The sequence below is a fragment of the Lupinus angustifolius genome, chromosome LG11, assembly GCF_001865875.1.
Source record: "Lupinus angustifolius cultivar Tanjil chromosome LG11, LupAngTanjil_v1.0, whole genome shotgun sequence".
NCBI classification, from domain to species: domain Eukaryota; kingdom Viridiplantae; phylum Streptophyta; class Magnoliopsida; order Fabales; family Fabaceae; genus Lupinus; species Lupinus angustifolius.
This window is the reverse complement of record NC_032019.1, coordinates 31,005,303-31,023,369: the sequence shown is the minus strand read 5'-3', so window position 1 is coordinate 31,023,369 and position 18,067 is coordinate 31,005,303. Positions and strand designations below refer to the sequence as shown.

At 27.7% G+C, this 18,067-nt stretch overlaps 1 protein-coding gene across 1 annotated transcript; it reads left to right on the top strand.

The window, feature by feature from the left end:
* On the top strand, window positions 321–15,952 carry LOC109359165 (naringenin 8-dimethylallyltransferase 2, chloroplastic-like). Its single transcript, XM_019603728.1, has 13 exons — window positions 321–417; window positions 4,040–4,087; window positions 6,663–6,934; window positions 7,040–7,123; window positions 8,618–8,692; window positions 9,594–9,677; window positions 10,130–10,219; window positions 12,798–12,899; window positions 13,389–13,484; window positions 13,582–13,653; window positions 13,735–13,830; window positions 15,044–15,148; window positions 15,820–15,952. Exons 1-13 carry the CDS (start codon window positions 363–365, stop codon window positions 15,859–15,861), a joined length of 1,221 nt encoding a protein of 406 aa, XP_019459273.1. The 5' UTR covers window positions 321–362; the 3' UTR covers window positions 15,862–15,952.

The following is an 18,067-nucleotide window of genomic DNA, read 5'->3' as shown; positions in this document are numbered from 1 at the left end:
TAGACTATGAATAAAATAAAATAAAAATTTATATATAGACGATATATACATTTTATTTATTATTATTATATCATCTGTCATTCTATTTTATAATTATTAACTGTAAAATAATAAATGAATATTGAATATTATAGTAACTATATATAAATATTTACGTTAACATTGTACAGATATTATACTCTAAAATAAATTCATCATGAATTAATAATAAATTCATCATGAATTAATTTATCTCTTATGACTTGGCCGTTTATGCGTGTATGACTTCTACATTATATATAATATGAAAGGTGGATCTAGTATTGGATTCAATTCACATAAGTTCATAAAATCGAAGAACTAACAAAGTTAAGTTAATCACTATGAGTTTTGTGCTTGCACCTGCTTCTTTTCCCAAAGCTCCTTCCCTTACATCTGGTATTGGTATGTATGTCTGCTTTTACATCATTGAATTCCAAATTTCTTTCTGCTTCTTGAATTAGTTAATAACAAAAGGGTTTCACTTCATAATGCAACTAAATTTTTGCACCCATGCTGTGTTTACTATGGTATTATATAAATGAAGTGTATTAAAATATTCTTTTTTGGTATTAATAAAGGTCCTTGTAATATATTATAGGCATATCTGTTTAGGGTTGATGACTATCCCTCTCCATATCTATTTGTCTAAGGATTTGAATCCGTAAATTTTCAAAATAGATAGTAACATTAATTAGATAAATTAAAAGTTTACAAGAGTGGTTATTTAAAGGTTTTTATTAAACAAAGGCGAGATTCATACCTTTTAAAGTATAGTATACTTAACATTTTAGTGACATGTAAGTATTATAAAATAATGTAATCTCTAAATAAATTGAGAGGATGATTTTTAATGTTAATTTAGTATTTTGACATGTACTGTTGTTTTTGGCAATATGCAAAAAATAATAATTTAAAGAATTCAATATTATAGATCAATACTCTAATAAATTTATAAAAAAAACATAAACCTCAACAATACTCTTATAAATTTTCATAAATTCAATGCTTTAAATAATTTTTAATAGTAAAAAGTCAATTATTTTAAATTCATGTTATGTGTAATACAAATTGGCACACTATAATGTTGGATAACCCACGTTGTTTATTTCAATAAAATTATAATTATATATTAGTATTCTTATAAATAAAAGTTATATAAACTAAAAGTAAAAAAAAAATGTATTAAGAGTAACCCACATTTTTTTAGTTCAATAATATTAAAGACTAATATTTTCATAAATGAATGTTCTATAAACTAAAATTATAAAAAATATTACGAGTGGTAATGCTAGATTTAATTTTAGAATGTAATTTGAATATATAAATTCTTAGTAATAATGAAATAGGACAAATTAATTTACATGCTCCAGGTGTCAATTATATTTATTATTGCAATTCTCTTTATTAACTACTAGTGGGTTGACAGGTACTATCGTGCCTGCCAACCCGTTTTCGTATTATTTATAATGTGTAGTTTGTATGTCATAAATGACAATATAATATTTTGTGTTAGATATTTGTCATCTATAGTTGAATTTATTCCAGGTGTAATGTTCAATTTTATAACATTCATATTCTACATTAAAAAACTGATAGTTATAATGTAAGAAATAGTTAATCAATTAATATAAAACATTCATGGGGTGGAGATGAACATTAGGTTATATATAGTTTTTTATAAAAATTAGAAAATAGTGAGGGCAAAATAGGAAAAACCACAAATTACATTATGATGGGTGGTTATTTTGAGTTTTTTCTAGTATAGATAATAACTATCACTTTGATAGATATGACAGTGTTTATATGTCTTTCAATATTTTGTAACCCGCATTTTTTTAATTGAATAAATTTATATTTTAGACTAACGAATTCGAAAATAAAAGATAATAGACTAATTGTTTTTAAAAAACATAATGATTCGTTTTTTAGAGATGATAGGGTGAGTTGTTAATATAAACTATAATAAATGTAAAATAGGAGAAAACTAACTAATATTTTCTAACAAGCAAGCCGATTTATTAATTCTATTATAGGCAACCTACAATTTTTTCTTATTATCATCACAAAAATAGACTTTTGATATTAAATAATTGAATTTATTATAATATTCTATCACAGTATGAGTATTAAAATATTCTATCAGAATTATAGAATGATTGGAGGTTACCACTTCAATTAATATTTGAGGAATGGACAGTATTAATTAATTAATAAAAAAATTGGGATTTGCATGCTCTCATGGGATTAATTTGACGTTTAGCAGTTAGGTATTTTTAGTAATAGCTAGTGGAATATGATAGTCAATGGTGTATTTGAATAATAAATTAAAAATCGGATTCAAAACTTGCGGCTAAAAGTCAGAGTTTTAGCCTTATAATCCTCACTAAGTGTAACGTATACTGCTCCTATATATTATTTATCATTATAGTATACATAGAATATTGAAAATGGTCATAGAAATATAACTAAAATAAAAATCTTAAAATGGTCCTGTAAAAAGAGTGAGAATAATACTCCATCCCAAATCAAATATAAATAAATCTGAACTCATGTGTGGTGATGTAAAATGTAAACAAGTTTTAACGAATTTCACTCTATTAAATATTATCATCCCGAAAATACTCTTCACTTAATGCAAATTGTATTCTCAATATATTTTTAAGTATTTACTTTTGAAACAACTTCATGTGACTTTTAAATGAAAAAAGATGTTGACAGATTTTCTCATAATATATAATGAAGTGCAATTTAAACAATAAAAATTTATTTGTTAGATGAGATTATGAAAATTAAAGGAGTTTAGCTAATATTCTTAATATGTAAGTGTGTGTTGGTTATTTTAACTGACTTTAGATGAAGTATAATTTTATTAGAAGTTATGTATTTAATGTATTCAGAAATAATGGATTTACATTTTCAATGTTTTATTTCCATTTTTCATTCCATTACTCTCAGCTATTAGGTTTGATGTTTAGAAAACTCTTTATTGTAGTATTATTATCATTTATATTACAAGTACTTTAGTGTAGTTTTATCATTTAAGTTTGCCCTTAGTACATCATATTTTTCTCTTTTTCACAATTATCCTAAGATTTGATTCCTTGAAAGAACATTTTTATAAGTAAGGATATACTCTATTCATCTTTATAGTTAGAGTTAGAGAGATGCACACGCATTGATTTCATGCATAAATAAATCCCCCCTGGAGTTAAATTCATTATTTTATTATTAAAATTCATTTTTGGTACTAGTAGAATAAATTGCTACACCTGACTTTCAAACCCCACCTTGTTATTAACAATTGACTAACCATTCATCAAACTAAAAAGTCGAATCCAATCAATAACTTATAAAACAGAGCAAGACTTACATATTTCTAGAAGTCAAGTTCATTCTAAAAAAATGTAAATGATATCCATATTATCTGCAAATAATTTTTTTAAATTTTAGGATCTTGATTAGACTTATTACCGTCTAACAATTTTGTAATTAAAATTTGATTTAAATATTTATTCATATAATTTATTTAAGAAAATGTAAAATGTCTAAATCATTTCATTAATCATTATACGACAAAATAAGGTGTTTAAAGTAAATTTACCATTTAAGTTTACCTTTATATAATAAAACATTAAATCAAAATTTAATTAAAAATGTATTAATTGTCTGATCAGGTAAAAAAAATTAAAATTTGTTCTTGCTTTGTCACTGTTAATGGTGACCATGGAAGTCAGAAGTTTAATATAAATAGATATATTTAATAAATTTTGCCTTACAACCTTGAAAAATATATGAAATTGTAAGAAATTAATATTCTATACCTAAAAAGTAAAAATATTAATTGAAAAAGGAAAATATTTACTTAGAAATTGATATAATCAATGAAGTAAGAGAAATTTATTTTTTCTTTTTAAATATATTTTTTCCTTTTACAATTTCTTATCTAAGGGCAATGATTTGCATAATGGTTCCAAAATAAGTCGTAATACTTGCTGAATAACACAAGAGTCGTTTGCAGGCAGAAGTTCCATGAATAGCAAACAGTACGCCAAGAACTATTATGCAAGTATGTCAAATATATTTCTCTTCCCTTCTCCTCTTTTTATCATAGTAATTGCATGAGCATCTCAATATTGAATATGTTTTTTATATGCACGCCCATGGAGCAAATTACCTCACATCTATATCAATAACATAATTTGATTCTTTCTACCCATCAAATCCATAAGTGAAATATTAAATTAATTATTCCCAACAAGTTATCTTATCTCCATGGACTTAAAGATATTAGGTCATTCACCAATAATTGTGGTCTTAAGGTAAAAGATTTTTCATAAGTGTTTTGATTTTGGAATTAAACAACTGCAAATTAAAATAAAAAACAAATGCAATAAAAAATGTTGGGATTAGTTTTAGTTACTTTTAGTATTAGAATGACTTAACTCACATAAACTGTCATTATATACTTTGATTTTGTAACATGAACTATATCTAACATCATTTATGTATTAATGAAAAGATCAACAACTCATTTCCCTCATAACCAACCCTTTGGATAATTAACAAAGTGAGTTGTAATAAGCATAAATGTTATATTGACCAATCAATATCATTCTATTCCTAGATATTAAACTCATTAGATGATGTATTATAATTGAGACTGAAACATATGATTTTCAGCAACATATTCAACATCTAAAATCATGTTTTATGTGATCAAACTAAAATAAACATTAAGAACACGAATAAATCATAAAATTATTGCATCAACATTAATATATCAAAATGGATCAAAATAGATACGTTAAAGTGAATAGTTACATCTAATTCCAATAAAAAATTAGTTAATTACTCGTTTTATGGTAGTCAACAAAGTGGAGAAGAGAATATGAAGACCCTCCATGGAAGAGCACCAAGATGAGCTTCACAAGATTGTAATGCCTTCAATCTTCAAGTCTCTCCCTTCAATTGATAACAAAAGCCCTTAAACCACAAACCTAAACCTAAGAAAAAGAAAATTGAAAAAAAGGAATTTAGAGTTCCAAACTAATGTGTTTTGTCCTTTTAAAGCAATAGAAAATTGCTCATTGTTGCTCAATGGTAAAATTATCGCTTAGTGAAAATAGTCACCCAAAACTCCCAACATTTTGTTTCATTCTCGCTCAGTAGGTTCGTCTTGCTCAGCGAGAGAAATTTTGCTCATTTCATCGACCCGATCGTTCATACTGAACTTTCATATGTTAGGAACGTCATATTAAAAAATCTTTTTGATCTAACGATGGATGATTGCAATGCCAGAATTTTACTCAGATAACTCTAGTTTGAATCTCGCGCTTAATTTTCCTTCCAAATATATCATCACGTAAAATATTAACTATGAGACATTGATAATAGGATAAATACATAAATTATACTTAGATTTATTCAATAAGTACAATATATTTAGTTGAGGATGCAAAGTGCTATCAAATAATATCAAAAAATGTATAAATTTTATATTTATGAGTTTCTCTTTGGCTATGCTTTGGATTGATATTTTGATCTGAAATTTGAATTGTATTAAGAATCATATAAATCTAGAACTTATGTCTACAAAGGGCTTCAGATCAAAATTTTGATGCCTTCTATGTTCTAGATAATTTGTAGTGTAAGGTTTATCTAAGAAGGTCCAAATAACACTTATTTATAAAGACATTAATATAAGATAGTATATCTTGTTATATTGTAGATGAATAAATAGGATTACCCTAGATAAACCATGACTAACATATTTATATCTTCTAAGATATAATCCAAATATAAAATATGAAGCTTGCTCAATCTATCTAAATCTTGCGTAGGTAAAAGAGATATATATCATCAGCAAAGCATAGACTTAAAGGAAAGAGAAATACTATTATTTGTACCGTCTATTAAGGAATATAAATAAGAGGTGCCCTAAGCTCACTTAACACACAATGATCATAAAATCAACTCATGATCAAAGCACAAGGTCAAAGCATTATTCCTACAAATTTAATGCCTTCTAGGAGGCTTAAAAATAGAATTAAGTAGTTTTGATTTTCCTTTATTCACTTGAGGATATATAGGACAAAGGTTTAACATTATCAAACTAAAGAAACATTTTTTGCATATCCTATTTTGAGCATACCAAAACAGGTTATAAAATCAGAAACAAAATAACTTGTTTCACTTCTACTCCTCCCTTTTGTGCTCTTCTCACTAATACTTATCATCCATGTTATAGAATTAAAGATGTGATAGGATTTTATTATTAGTTTGTAATATTTAGTTTAGCTTAATTTAGGGTATCTAATTAAGACAAGAAAGAGTATTGCCTAGTTTGTTGGGATTTAGCTTAATATTTCCTTCCACGCATGATGTAATTAGCACACACCACTTGTATATATTACAATCACAATGAATGAAAAGAAGCAATAAAATCTGATATTTCCTCACAACCCAAATTCTAAATGTCTGGAAACTTATCCTTGTTGTCAATCCAAAATCCTCAGAAAACATTAGCTCTGAATTGTAATATTTTTCAACCACACACACACATATATAATTCTAAATAAAGAAATATTGTAGTTTTTTTTAGTTCCTAAGGTTTATGCTAAAAAAACTTTTTTGTGTTATAGGTTCTCATGTAACAACTTTATGGCACAAAACTGGGATAATCCAAAAAGAACCTTGTTTTAGAAAAGCTTGGCCACAAAACTTGAAGCTTCATTGCAAAGTCAAAGATGGAGGATCTAGATGTGAAGAACGTAAGAGAAATTATGTTATGAATGCAACCTCTGAAAAATCAAATGAATATGAAATCCAAGATCAAAAAAATAGTTGGGGCTCTTTCATAAATGCTTTGCATGTTTTCTTCAAGTTTATCAGACCAACGGCAACATTTTCTTTAGTAAGTTAAAGTTTTTAAGAGTTAATTCTATAATCAAGATAATTAATTTAGTTTATCTGCATGAATCTTAGAAAAATAATTTAATGGTTTTGGTTGTTTGTGTAGTTATTGGGAGCAACTCTTAATACTCTTATTGCCGTGGAGAAATTGTCAGATTTATCTCCAGCATATTTTATTGGTTTGTTGCAGGTGATATTTTCAATATCTATTTAAACCTTAGACTGTTTCAAACGTTGATCTTCTATATTAATAATGCTAAATCCTTTGAACTTTTTCCCTAAAATTTCTCATAATATTAAGTAAATGAGATATTAAATGGAAAAGTAAATACGTTTGAGAATATAAAAACATGGGAATGGTGTATCTCCTAAGGAAGATAAATTATCTCCTTCTGCCTGTGAAATCATGACATGTGTCATATTTCATCATTTTCTGTAAAAATATTTTTAAAAGTAAACAAAATAGCACACATGTCACATTTTTATTGACTAGAGGAGATAAATTATCTCCTAATATAAGGAGATACATTATTCTCTAAAAACATTCATTTTTTTATTTGCGTAATAAAGGAATGCTAGGGCTAAAATTGTAATATGATTTAGAATTATTCATTTGAAAAAACATTTTGACACCTTGTTCATGATCATCAGTATTATGTCCTGTCACTTTATAATAGATTGTAATGTTTCATCATTGTTAGTTAATTTTTTCCACTATTAATTTAAATTAATTATAAGTTCTCCTCTCATCCTCCTACAAAATACATCATTTGATATTGCATGGACAACTATTTATTTATCAACATCAGTAATATATATACAAGATACCAAATTCATTAAATAATAAGAAATGTATCATTGAAACAATAGTTTTATATTAATAAAGTGTTAGGACTTCAATACAAAGCCAACCCAAAATACCATTTCATTATATAAGAGAGTCTAAAGACTTGGTATATTATTGAGTTTGTTATGTTATTCAATGTTTGATTCTTAAAATTTATACCTTTTTAAGAGTGATTTAGGTTCCTCTCCATGTGTTTCAAAAAGTAAAAAAGAGAAATGCAACTTTCAATTACACATATATCCTTTCGATTACAATGAAATCACACTTTTGCCATTAAAAACAACTGAAAAATATGCATTTGCCTCTCAATTTAATGGAGAGGATCCTGACTCCTTATTGACTCACGATGACAATTTTCACTCTGTTGACATGATCTTCGCGATAGTCATTTATCTTTTAATTACTTTCATTCTCTCAGGATTTAGTAATATATCCTAATTCAGGAATGTTGATTATCTGTCCCAATTTTTATGTCTCATTATATCATAATCTAATGAGAAATTGCTATCTATTTAAAAAATCATAAAATTATAAAGTAACTTTTTTATGTTATTTGGTGGTGTTTGATTGGTTTGGTACATGTGAACGTAATATTTTAGGGACAGAGAACCCTCTTTCCTAATTCATTATATAAATAGCTCTTTTGTAACACAACTTTCAACAAAAAAAACACTATTTATTAGGATTTAAATATACGAGAAGAAATTAATAAAAAAAACTTAAGCATACTTTTTTCCTTAAAATACCTTATTGCTATTTTATAATGTATTTTCCTCTTTAAATTGTTAGGTTCTACTTTCACTAACTTCATTAATACTTTTGCGATCTCTACTTTAGGTTCTGGTGGTTTCCACCTGTATGCAAATTTTTATGGCTGGCTTGAATCAATTATATGACGTTGAAATAGACAAGGTACGAATTTTTGTTTATAGTCTATTCTGTACTTTGAAATATTCTTATCATAGAAAGATGATGATGGTAGAATTAATAGCTTGTCAATGAAGTAAATAAAGAGGATATTTCAGTAACATACCTATATGAATACAAGCATATATGTACTCAAACATGTAAATCTCTTAGAGCAGTTTATTTGATTTGCCCTTCTCTCAATAAGTATTTTTCTAGAAATCAAACATTGATATTATTTAATGTAGCCTTATATTACTAAAACATCAAATTTAAGTTTACTAACACATAATTCGATTTTTTAACCTATGCATCCCATAAAACTTAATTAATTTTTTTATTTCCTATAATAACTAGTTAATCATCAGCAACATTAGTTAGAAACAATAGCCTTGGACCCATGACACTTTGTATTTTATAAACCTAAAATGAGAGGGCCAGAACTTATATTCCTAATATCTAATAATATATTCATAGTTGTTTAATATTTTTAGTGTCATAAGTGTAATTAATTGAATCTCATTATTAAATTATTTTTTATATTTATTCTTTGCACTTCATTTAATTGTTTATGTTTATAGTTAATATGCAATAATTGCTTCTACTATGCCAACCATGATCTACATATTTTCATGATGGTTTGGCAAAGGAAAAAGAAAACACTTAACGTGAGAGTTGAGAAGTTGATATAGGGGAAGAAAAAATGAAATGAGGGTAAATTAGTAATTTAGCGAGAGGAAATTTACGTTAAAAAACCACAAATGAAATGATTTTATCAAGAATCCTCATTAATTATTGTGCCATGCAATAATGCCGCAAAGACATGAAACCTTTAACCTTCTACAGCTTATGCACTTTACTCGAAGGATTGTCTTATTATTGATATATGCTAAATGTTTTATTGCAGATAAATAAGCCATATCTTCCATTGGTATCTGGAGAATTATCCTTCAATAATGGTGTCATTATTGTTGCTTCATCTTTTATTCTGGTACCATAAATAGAAGTATCATTTTGGCAATTTTGATACGCATAATGTTTCCTGTTTAATTTTCCAATGGTAATTTATATAATTTTAGCTTCTATTAGTTTTATGGAACCAAATATCTTCGTTGTTGGTCAATTATTTAGTATAAATTTGGACATATGAATAGTTAATTACATGTTGTTTGTTTAATTTTCTTAATACATGTAGTTTAAAATCTAAATCTTTATGATAAAGCTTTGACTACATATAGTTAATTACATGTTGTTTGCTTAATTTTCCAATTAAAATATAATCTTAGGACAAAATGTTTATGTTTAAGATGATAGTCAAGTTTGTAGTGTCCTTTTTCCAATGATATATTGTTCAAGATAATGTGATATTATTTAATTTTTAATGAAACAAATAACTTCAATTAGAAAGAAGAATGAAGCTTATTATTTTGTTCTCTATTACAGGGTCATTTGTTTCCTTGGATTATCGGTTCTTGGCCATTATTTTGGAGCTTTGTCTTCAGCTCTTCGCTTGCAATCGCTTATTGTGCAGACGTGAGTTAATTAAAATTGCATTTGAACTTTTTTATTTTGCTTAACAAAGGTTAGTATAGTTTGAATAAATTTAATTAAGCTCATCATGAACCATCACCAAGTCTTAGATAATGATAAGAGTCACATTAATATAGAGTTTGTTTAAAATTCACGAGATATTCGAGTTACAGATAAAATAATAAAAGATAAAAGGTGTTGTTAATTAGCGTCTTACAGAAATTTGCTAGGAATTGATGAATAAAAACTTCACTTTAAACTCATACCCTTAAGATTTTCAATATTTCAAAATCTTACACTTTCCATTGACAACTTTCTATCTTTTGAAACTTTAATCTACGCCCTTTCCTCTCTCTATATTATTTGTCCTATGTTATAAACTTTAATTTTTAGGTACAATTTATGTATAACATATTGTAATCTATAGCAAGTGGATTAGGGGGTCTGTGACATCGAATGTGTATAATATTAAAAAATATTTATTTAAATTTATTTAATATATATATATATATATATATATATATATTAGCAATTAATTTTTTAAGATAATTGTTATATTCAATTCAACCAAACTCAAAGATCTAATATTTTATGTTTGAGTTAAGACATAATATCAAGTCTAATCATATGACTTTTAATTTAACATATTTATTAAATCTTTCATTTATATTTAACTTTTACTTCATAATACAATTTAATTTATGATTTCACTTTAATACATAAACCTTTGGATACTATGAAAAATAATAGTATCATGTCAATTTATAGTAATACTAGTAAAGATTCAGGTTGAGTAGAAACTCTATATGTCAAAAGTATAACCATCATTATAATATATGATAATCATTCTTTACTTTTTATGCACAAATACTTTGCATGCTCATTATCAATATTTTCATTGTGAATTAGTACCAGTTTAATTTAGTTGTGTGGAGATATTTATGGTAAACAATTATGTTATTTTTTAGTTTTGTTGTAAAAATTATTGTTCTCTATTAAGTTTTTATTGTAAAAGTTAAATCTAATTAAATACACAATTAAGAAAGGAAAAATGCAATAATGATATGGTTTAATGTTTCATTTGATTTAAAACACTATTTTATTCCCGTGCTTAAAAATACATTCTACAAAATAGGACGAATAATATAATGCTTCACTTTATAACATTATTGTAATTTATAAATATTTATATTATAAACATTACTCTATTTTTTATTCAAAGTTCATAACACTAATATTTATTATCTACTTTTATTATAAATTCATAGTATCCTTATGTTATAAAAAATCTTCACCCAAGGCTTATTACCAAGTTAAAGTTCCCAAAAGAAATAAAAAAAAATGAGTAGCCATAATCTACTTGGATAAGCTAGCTCAAATCCAATTTTAATATTGTCCCACTAGTCCAGACTAATAAGCCCCAACATTCTCACACGTAAAGATGAAGCCTTTCTATTACTACGAGTCAATCCAAACCAATAGAATCTAGTACAATTCAATTTCATTCCATTTTGCTCCATATTCCATCCATTTCTGTCAATTCAAGAATACCCCTAGGTGGAAACTATGTCCGATGGAGTGGGATTAAGAAGTTTGAATTATGTGGCACAATAATCAAGCTTTCTCTAACGTATGATTGTGTGTAAAGTGAGAAAGTAATTATTTCACTACCTTCAATCGTTTACCCTTCCTTTCCTTTGATAGACGAAGATAGGAGAAAAGATAACAACTTGCTCTCATTTAATGTAGGAGAGAGAATGAATATAGAATGATACTCATAAAATTTATTTCTCCTCCCATGTGAGGAGAATATGAGAGGGAAAGAGGGACCATGTTCCAGATCAATAATATTGAAGCAAAAACATAAAAAAATAATGAATATTTATTTTTTTAATTAATATGAGACATGATTTTAAACACAATTTAGGATAACATATCCTTGTTTGGGAAGAGTAGGAGAGAAAAATAATTTCTTTATCTTCTTTTTCTTTCCAACAAAACAACACTTAAATCTACTATAGTTCTAATTTCTTTCTATCTTTTCACTCTCTAGTATATTTCTCTCTTCTTATTTTCTTCTCTTCAACCAAAGTAAGCATTAGTGTGTAAAGGTCATTGTATTAGATTAAACAGATTTATCTTTACCTTCTCACTTTTTACAAAGCTAGGCCTACTTGAAAGAGATTTCTTTAACACTAACAATTAATGTTATCATAATGTGAAATTCTGACTTTAGAAATATAAATTAATTCAACAAGTCATTAGTAAAGCAATAGATGTAATATCTTGTAGGCTTTACTCAACTTTGTATAAGCCTGTCTAGCCAAACAAACATATTTTATTTTCGGGAATTCAAAGACTCTCACTCAAACTTTGATATTCTAGTAATTTGTAAAATTAATTTGATTTTGGCTACCAATGTTACTGCTATTGCGGAAAATTGTGACAAAATATGTTGGATACAACCACAAATAAAGTCGCGTTGCTATTACTCTCTAACTGCAAATAGAGTTCAATTTAAAACATTGTTGGCGACATTGTCCATTGTTGTTATAACTTTGTTGTCTCTGAAAATTTTCAGTTGCCATTGTTGAGATGGAAGAGATACTCAGCGCTTACAGCGCTGAACTATATTATTGATCTGGCAGGAGTAAAGCCACTTGGATATGTTCTTCACATGCAGGTTTCATTTATCCTATTGAATACGTGCTCTTTATATAATTGAATTGCATCAATATCTTTTTATAGACAAATGCTGCAGTACTTTTTTATAGGCATGTTTTAATTTAGAAAAATGTTAGTATTTTTATAGGAATATTAGAATGATGAGGTTTGAGAACGTGAAATATATTTGTGAGAATGTTCTCAAATTTTTCATTCTTTTTTATTCCCTAAAAACTAACTCTTAAATAGCCATAAAGTTTCGAATGGAGATCTTTATCCTATTTGTATTTTTATTGGTGTCTTGAACCAATTAAAATGTGTTATTTAATTAAATAGAGAAGTTATAAAAATATAATTATATTACTTGATGTAATTTGATTTGATAGAGACTGAGAGAGACTGAGTTTGTAGGACAAGTAATTTCTGCTGAAAACTTCCATATGTAATAAATCTACTTTGAGAGGAAGCCTAATATTTTTGAGTTGCTAATGTATGTCAAAATCTCCAGACATATGTGTTCAAGAGGCCAGTTACCTTTTCAAGACCATTGATCTTTTGTATGGCAATGTCAAGTGTATTTGCTATAATTATAGCAATATTCAAGGTAAAAAAACTTCAAAATTCTTAAAATAAGCATTTGTTCTTTGAAGACAAACTTGTTGTTGGATAAGTGTAAAAATACTTGGCGGGATTTTATATAGGATATACCTGATATGGAAGGAGATGAAAAATTTGGAATCAAATCTTTGTCATTACATTTGGGTCAAAAACGGGTATGTTCCTCTCATTCAAAGGCATAGTAGTTATACAATCATGCATGTAACTCATTGTTGAACCTAATTAATCTTTTACAGGTATTTTGGATTTGTGTTTCACTTCTTCAAATGGCTTATGGAGTAGCCATTATGATGGGAGCATTATCTCCTTTCCTGTCGGTCAAAATTGTCATGGTAAAGCTCCTTTTACTTGTGTCGGTTACTACTATGTGTTGCATTACACCTCATCTTCTTAGGTAGCTATAGTTTTTGGTATCAGGTGATAGAAGTTTGATTTTCACTAACATATTATGGAATAGTGAGTTTCCAATAAAAGTTTATCTATCATATATCAGTCTTCCTATAAAACATGGACATAAGTGTGTGGACATTGTGAGTATAAATTCCTTAAGAATTTAATATGTACATGTTGATTTTATATTGTAACCAAACCATCCATCATTTATATGTTGACAAGTATTAACTCTAAAAAAATAATAATACAAATCAACGAAATATGATGTACTAATAGTGTAAAAAACTTTATACTATCGATGCATAGATTTTAAACTTATTACCTAATAAGATAAGAATTGAGATCTTCTATCTCATTTTCCTATGCCTAATCTATTACCACGAATGACATTTTTTTGACAAGTATGAATCAAATGAATATTAAATTAAAAATTTCAAGATTAGACACCAATATGAAAGCAATATCTCTGATACAATATCCTTACTGTATATATACACACATACTGTTATTAATATCAAAGATAAATAAATAAAAAGCTCTTTCAATGATGCATTATTTCAAAAGCAAGCTCACTCAAATCCATAAATGTAAAATTACCTTATGCATGCACAAAGGTATAATAAATATTATTATATCACATTAGTCATCATATTGATCGGAATACTAGTATGTGATACAATAATTTAACCATATGTTCATTAATTTAATTGCATATCGACTAACTTATACATATAGTAATAATAATAATAATAAATTTATAAATACAAATATAATTATTTATAACATATAAATTAACTATTTTAATTATATAATATCACGTACAATATCTTTATGATTTGAATTCTTGGCATGTTGACTAGTATGATAAGGTACAAAATAACCACTTTTCAACTGTATTTTCCAATTCTATCTAGTTTAACTACATATATGATATAATTGATATTTCGTACCAGTATGAGTTTGAGTCACTAGTTTTCAGGTTTAACTGATAAGTAATGTGATCTATTGATAATTATAATGGGCTCTAATTACAGAATATCAGTTGTACTTTTATCATTATATAGATAAATTTAAATTAATAAGTGAATCTGAACTGTCTTATAATTCTTACAAAAGATCATAAACAAATTTTACATTCAATGTTATTATTAGGGTTTGGGACATAGCATTCTTGCTTCACTCGTCTGGTATCATGCCAAATCTGTAGATCTGAAGAGCAATCCTGCAATACAATCCTTCTACACTTTTATCTGGAAGGTACTACCAACATTGTTAACTATTTATCAATTGATAATTTCATTATCTAGGCTAATATACATTTTGTTTGATAATAAATGTTATATAATAAAATAATTATTTAATACAATGTTTTAAATTGTACTCCGCGATCGAAATTGCAGCCCTGAATATTGTGATTTTGGAGTTTCCACAATAACATTGTGATTGCAATTGTAGTAGCATTTTTGTTGTTGCAATTTTCCACAATTATGATATACGCAATTTAAAACATTTTAAATAATTCCCTTTGTGTGAAGAAATAATATGTTTATTTCTAATGCTTTTAAATTGAAAAATGTAGAAATTAGTTAGGTGCGATAAAAGAAACGTGTCATTCTTCTCATAAGTGTGTTTATACTTTATGGCTTTCATTAGTTGGCAATGCAAATTATTTTATGGCTCAATTCACCTAGCTTTTAGTAGTTGAAGTGTAGGATCTTGGTGTTTAAATGGGCAAAGAAAAAAGTGTGAGGTGCTCCTAGTATTTGATCAATAAAAGTGAAATAAAACCTGGTGTAGTTAAATAATTATTGATCTAATTTTATCTCACAAATTTTTAACACTAAGCATACATAGACATAAATGATTAGAAGTTTTTCGTTTTTGCCACTGACATTTTTGTTGTTACTGATAACATTTTCTTGTTGCAGCTATTAACTGTAGAGTACTTCCTCATACCTTTCTTTAGATGAGGGATCTGACATAAGAAAGTGGTGCTTCCTTTCTCACAAGCTTTATATATGTACTTCTTGATTAAATCCAAAGAATGTTATGAAAATATGGTCCTTGAAGAAGATGATGATGAAGAAGAAGATGAATGCCAAAAATATCAATGAATAGCAAACTTGTATTGATGATTTAGAATTGAATGAATACACTTTACTTTATAGATTGATGAAGTGTATATAATCTGATTGTTTTCTTATAAACTACCTTATACCCTATTTATAGAAAGTTTGACTAACAAACTTAACTACCTAACAAATCTAACTAATCAATCTTGCCAACAATTAACACGTGCAGAGACGATCTTGATCTGGTGCAGGGGAGAAAGAAATAGGAAACTTGGACTGAGTTGGTCCATGAGAGTTAACTTATATGTATGTTGATTCTGCTCCAATTGTTGCAGCATCTTTGTTATTGTTATCCATCTCTGCATCATCTTTATTAGTTGAAGTATTAGGATTACTTGCTAATACCCCCCCACAAGCAGGGGCGCATATGTTAAGTAGCCCAAGCTTGCCTTGAATTTCAGCATAGACCTTAGGTCCAAGGGCCTTCGTAAGAGCATCTGCTAATTGCAAGTGACTAGGAACACGCATAATCTTGATCTATCCTAGTGGCATACAACATAAGGAAACATTTGTACTTAATCCAGACACAAAATCATTTGCTTAAGTATGAGTTTCTAACAAAAACAGAAATAACTCCCAACTTTGGAGGTAGTTGGGAGATCTGGTGTCATATTCGGACAGCACTATGTCACGATGTATTCTCTCACCTTGGATTGTAGCACGGTTGATTTCCTTTCCGTGAATGGATCGGTTGTCCGACTTCGAACGCCTTGAAACTAAAACAAAACACAAATCATTGATTCGCGAGTTAAATCGCTTTCCTACTAACTCTAAGCTAAAGACGTCATTTTAATCCATTCTAAGAACAAATGAGACTTTCATCCATCTGGTCTAAGATTCATATTCTTGAACCATCATTTATCCTCGAAAGTCTCGTTCATGATTCCTATCGTGTTCATGATTATTTCAATACCTTTTTACAAGGATTGATCTCATTATCAAAATGTCATTTCGATTCGAAATATTCTTTGATTTCAAAATCATCATCAACATAAATAACATGCATATTTTAAAACACTCAAACAACCCCATGAACAACAAGATTTCATAGTTTCAAAACAACAATTTCTAGATTCACGAAAACTCATTTTTTGCATTCTTGCGTATAACAAGAGATAAGAACGTTTTCTAGAAAATGTTGACGGTTGAAAACATTCATAACATGCGAATAAACGTCATACTCAAATATTGAAAACAATGAACGGCTAGATTTTCTAAAAGATGAAGAACAAGTATAAGAGTTTGCATTTGTGTTCTTGAGAAAATTCAAATGCAGAAGAAGAGGAAGTGGTGTCAGGGTTTTCTCTAACTTGAATGGCTCTTTATGTAACACCGCGAATTTTATGATTTTAAATTATAAGATTTTATTAATATTTTTATTAATTATATTATCGAAAATGAATTTATGGGAATTTTCTGTAAAGAATTAGACGGAACTCTAGTTGAGTTTTAGTCTTGAAATTCTATTTCCAATTTGGTGGTAAATGTTCATAATTTTCGGATACAGTCGGTTTCGGACCGCTGTCGGGGCCGAATCTCACCCGATATGGCTCAAAAAGTGGTTTTTGAGTTCCGTAACTCGGATTGAATTTCGATTGTGCCGTTGGCTTCGTATCACATTTCGAGCCAAGATAGACTCTGAGTTGGTCCATAACTATTTTCGAAAATATTTTCACTCGGAATGCCGAAATTCGAAGTTCCAACCGTAAAGTAAAATCGGGCGATCATTTTTGGCTACTCAAATATTGGCCGACAATACTCGAGCATGGTTTTAATCGCACGCGTTTGCCGAAGTCGTCACGTCGCATGAGTCACTTCACAACATCTACCTACTAAATCTCACAGATCTCACTCATTAATGCCTTGATTTACCACCAAATCCCCTAAATCACTCACTTAACCCATGATTCACTCACCTTCTTGGATTTGCTAGATTGCCTTAGGAAATGGGTTTAGAAATTAGATTTCTCCCACCCCACAACCCTATAAATACCCATGTATCCTCATGCATTAACACTTTGCAAAAGCTTGGCAATTCGAAGAT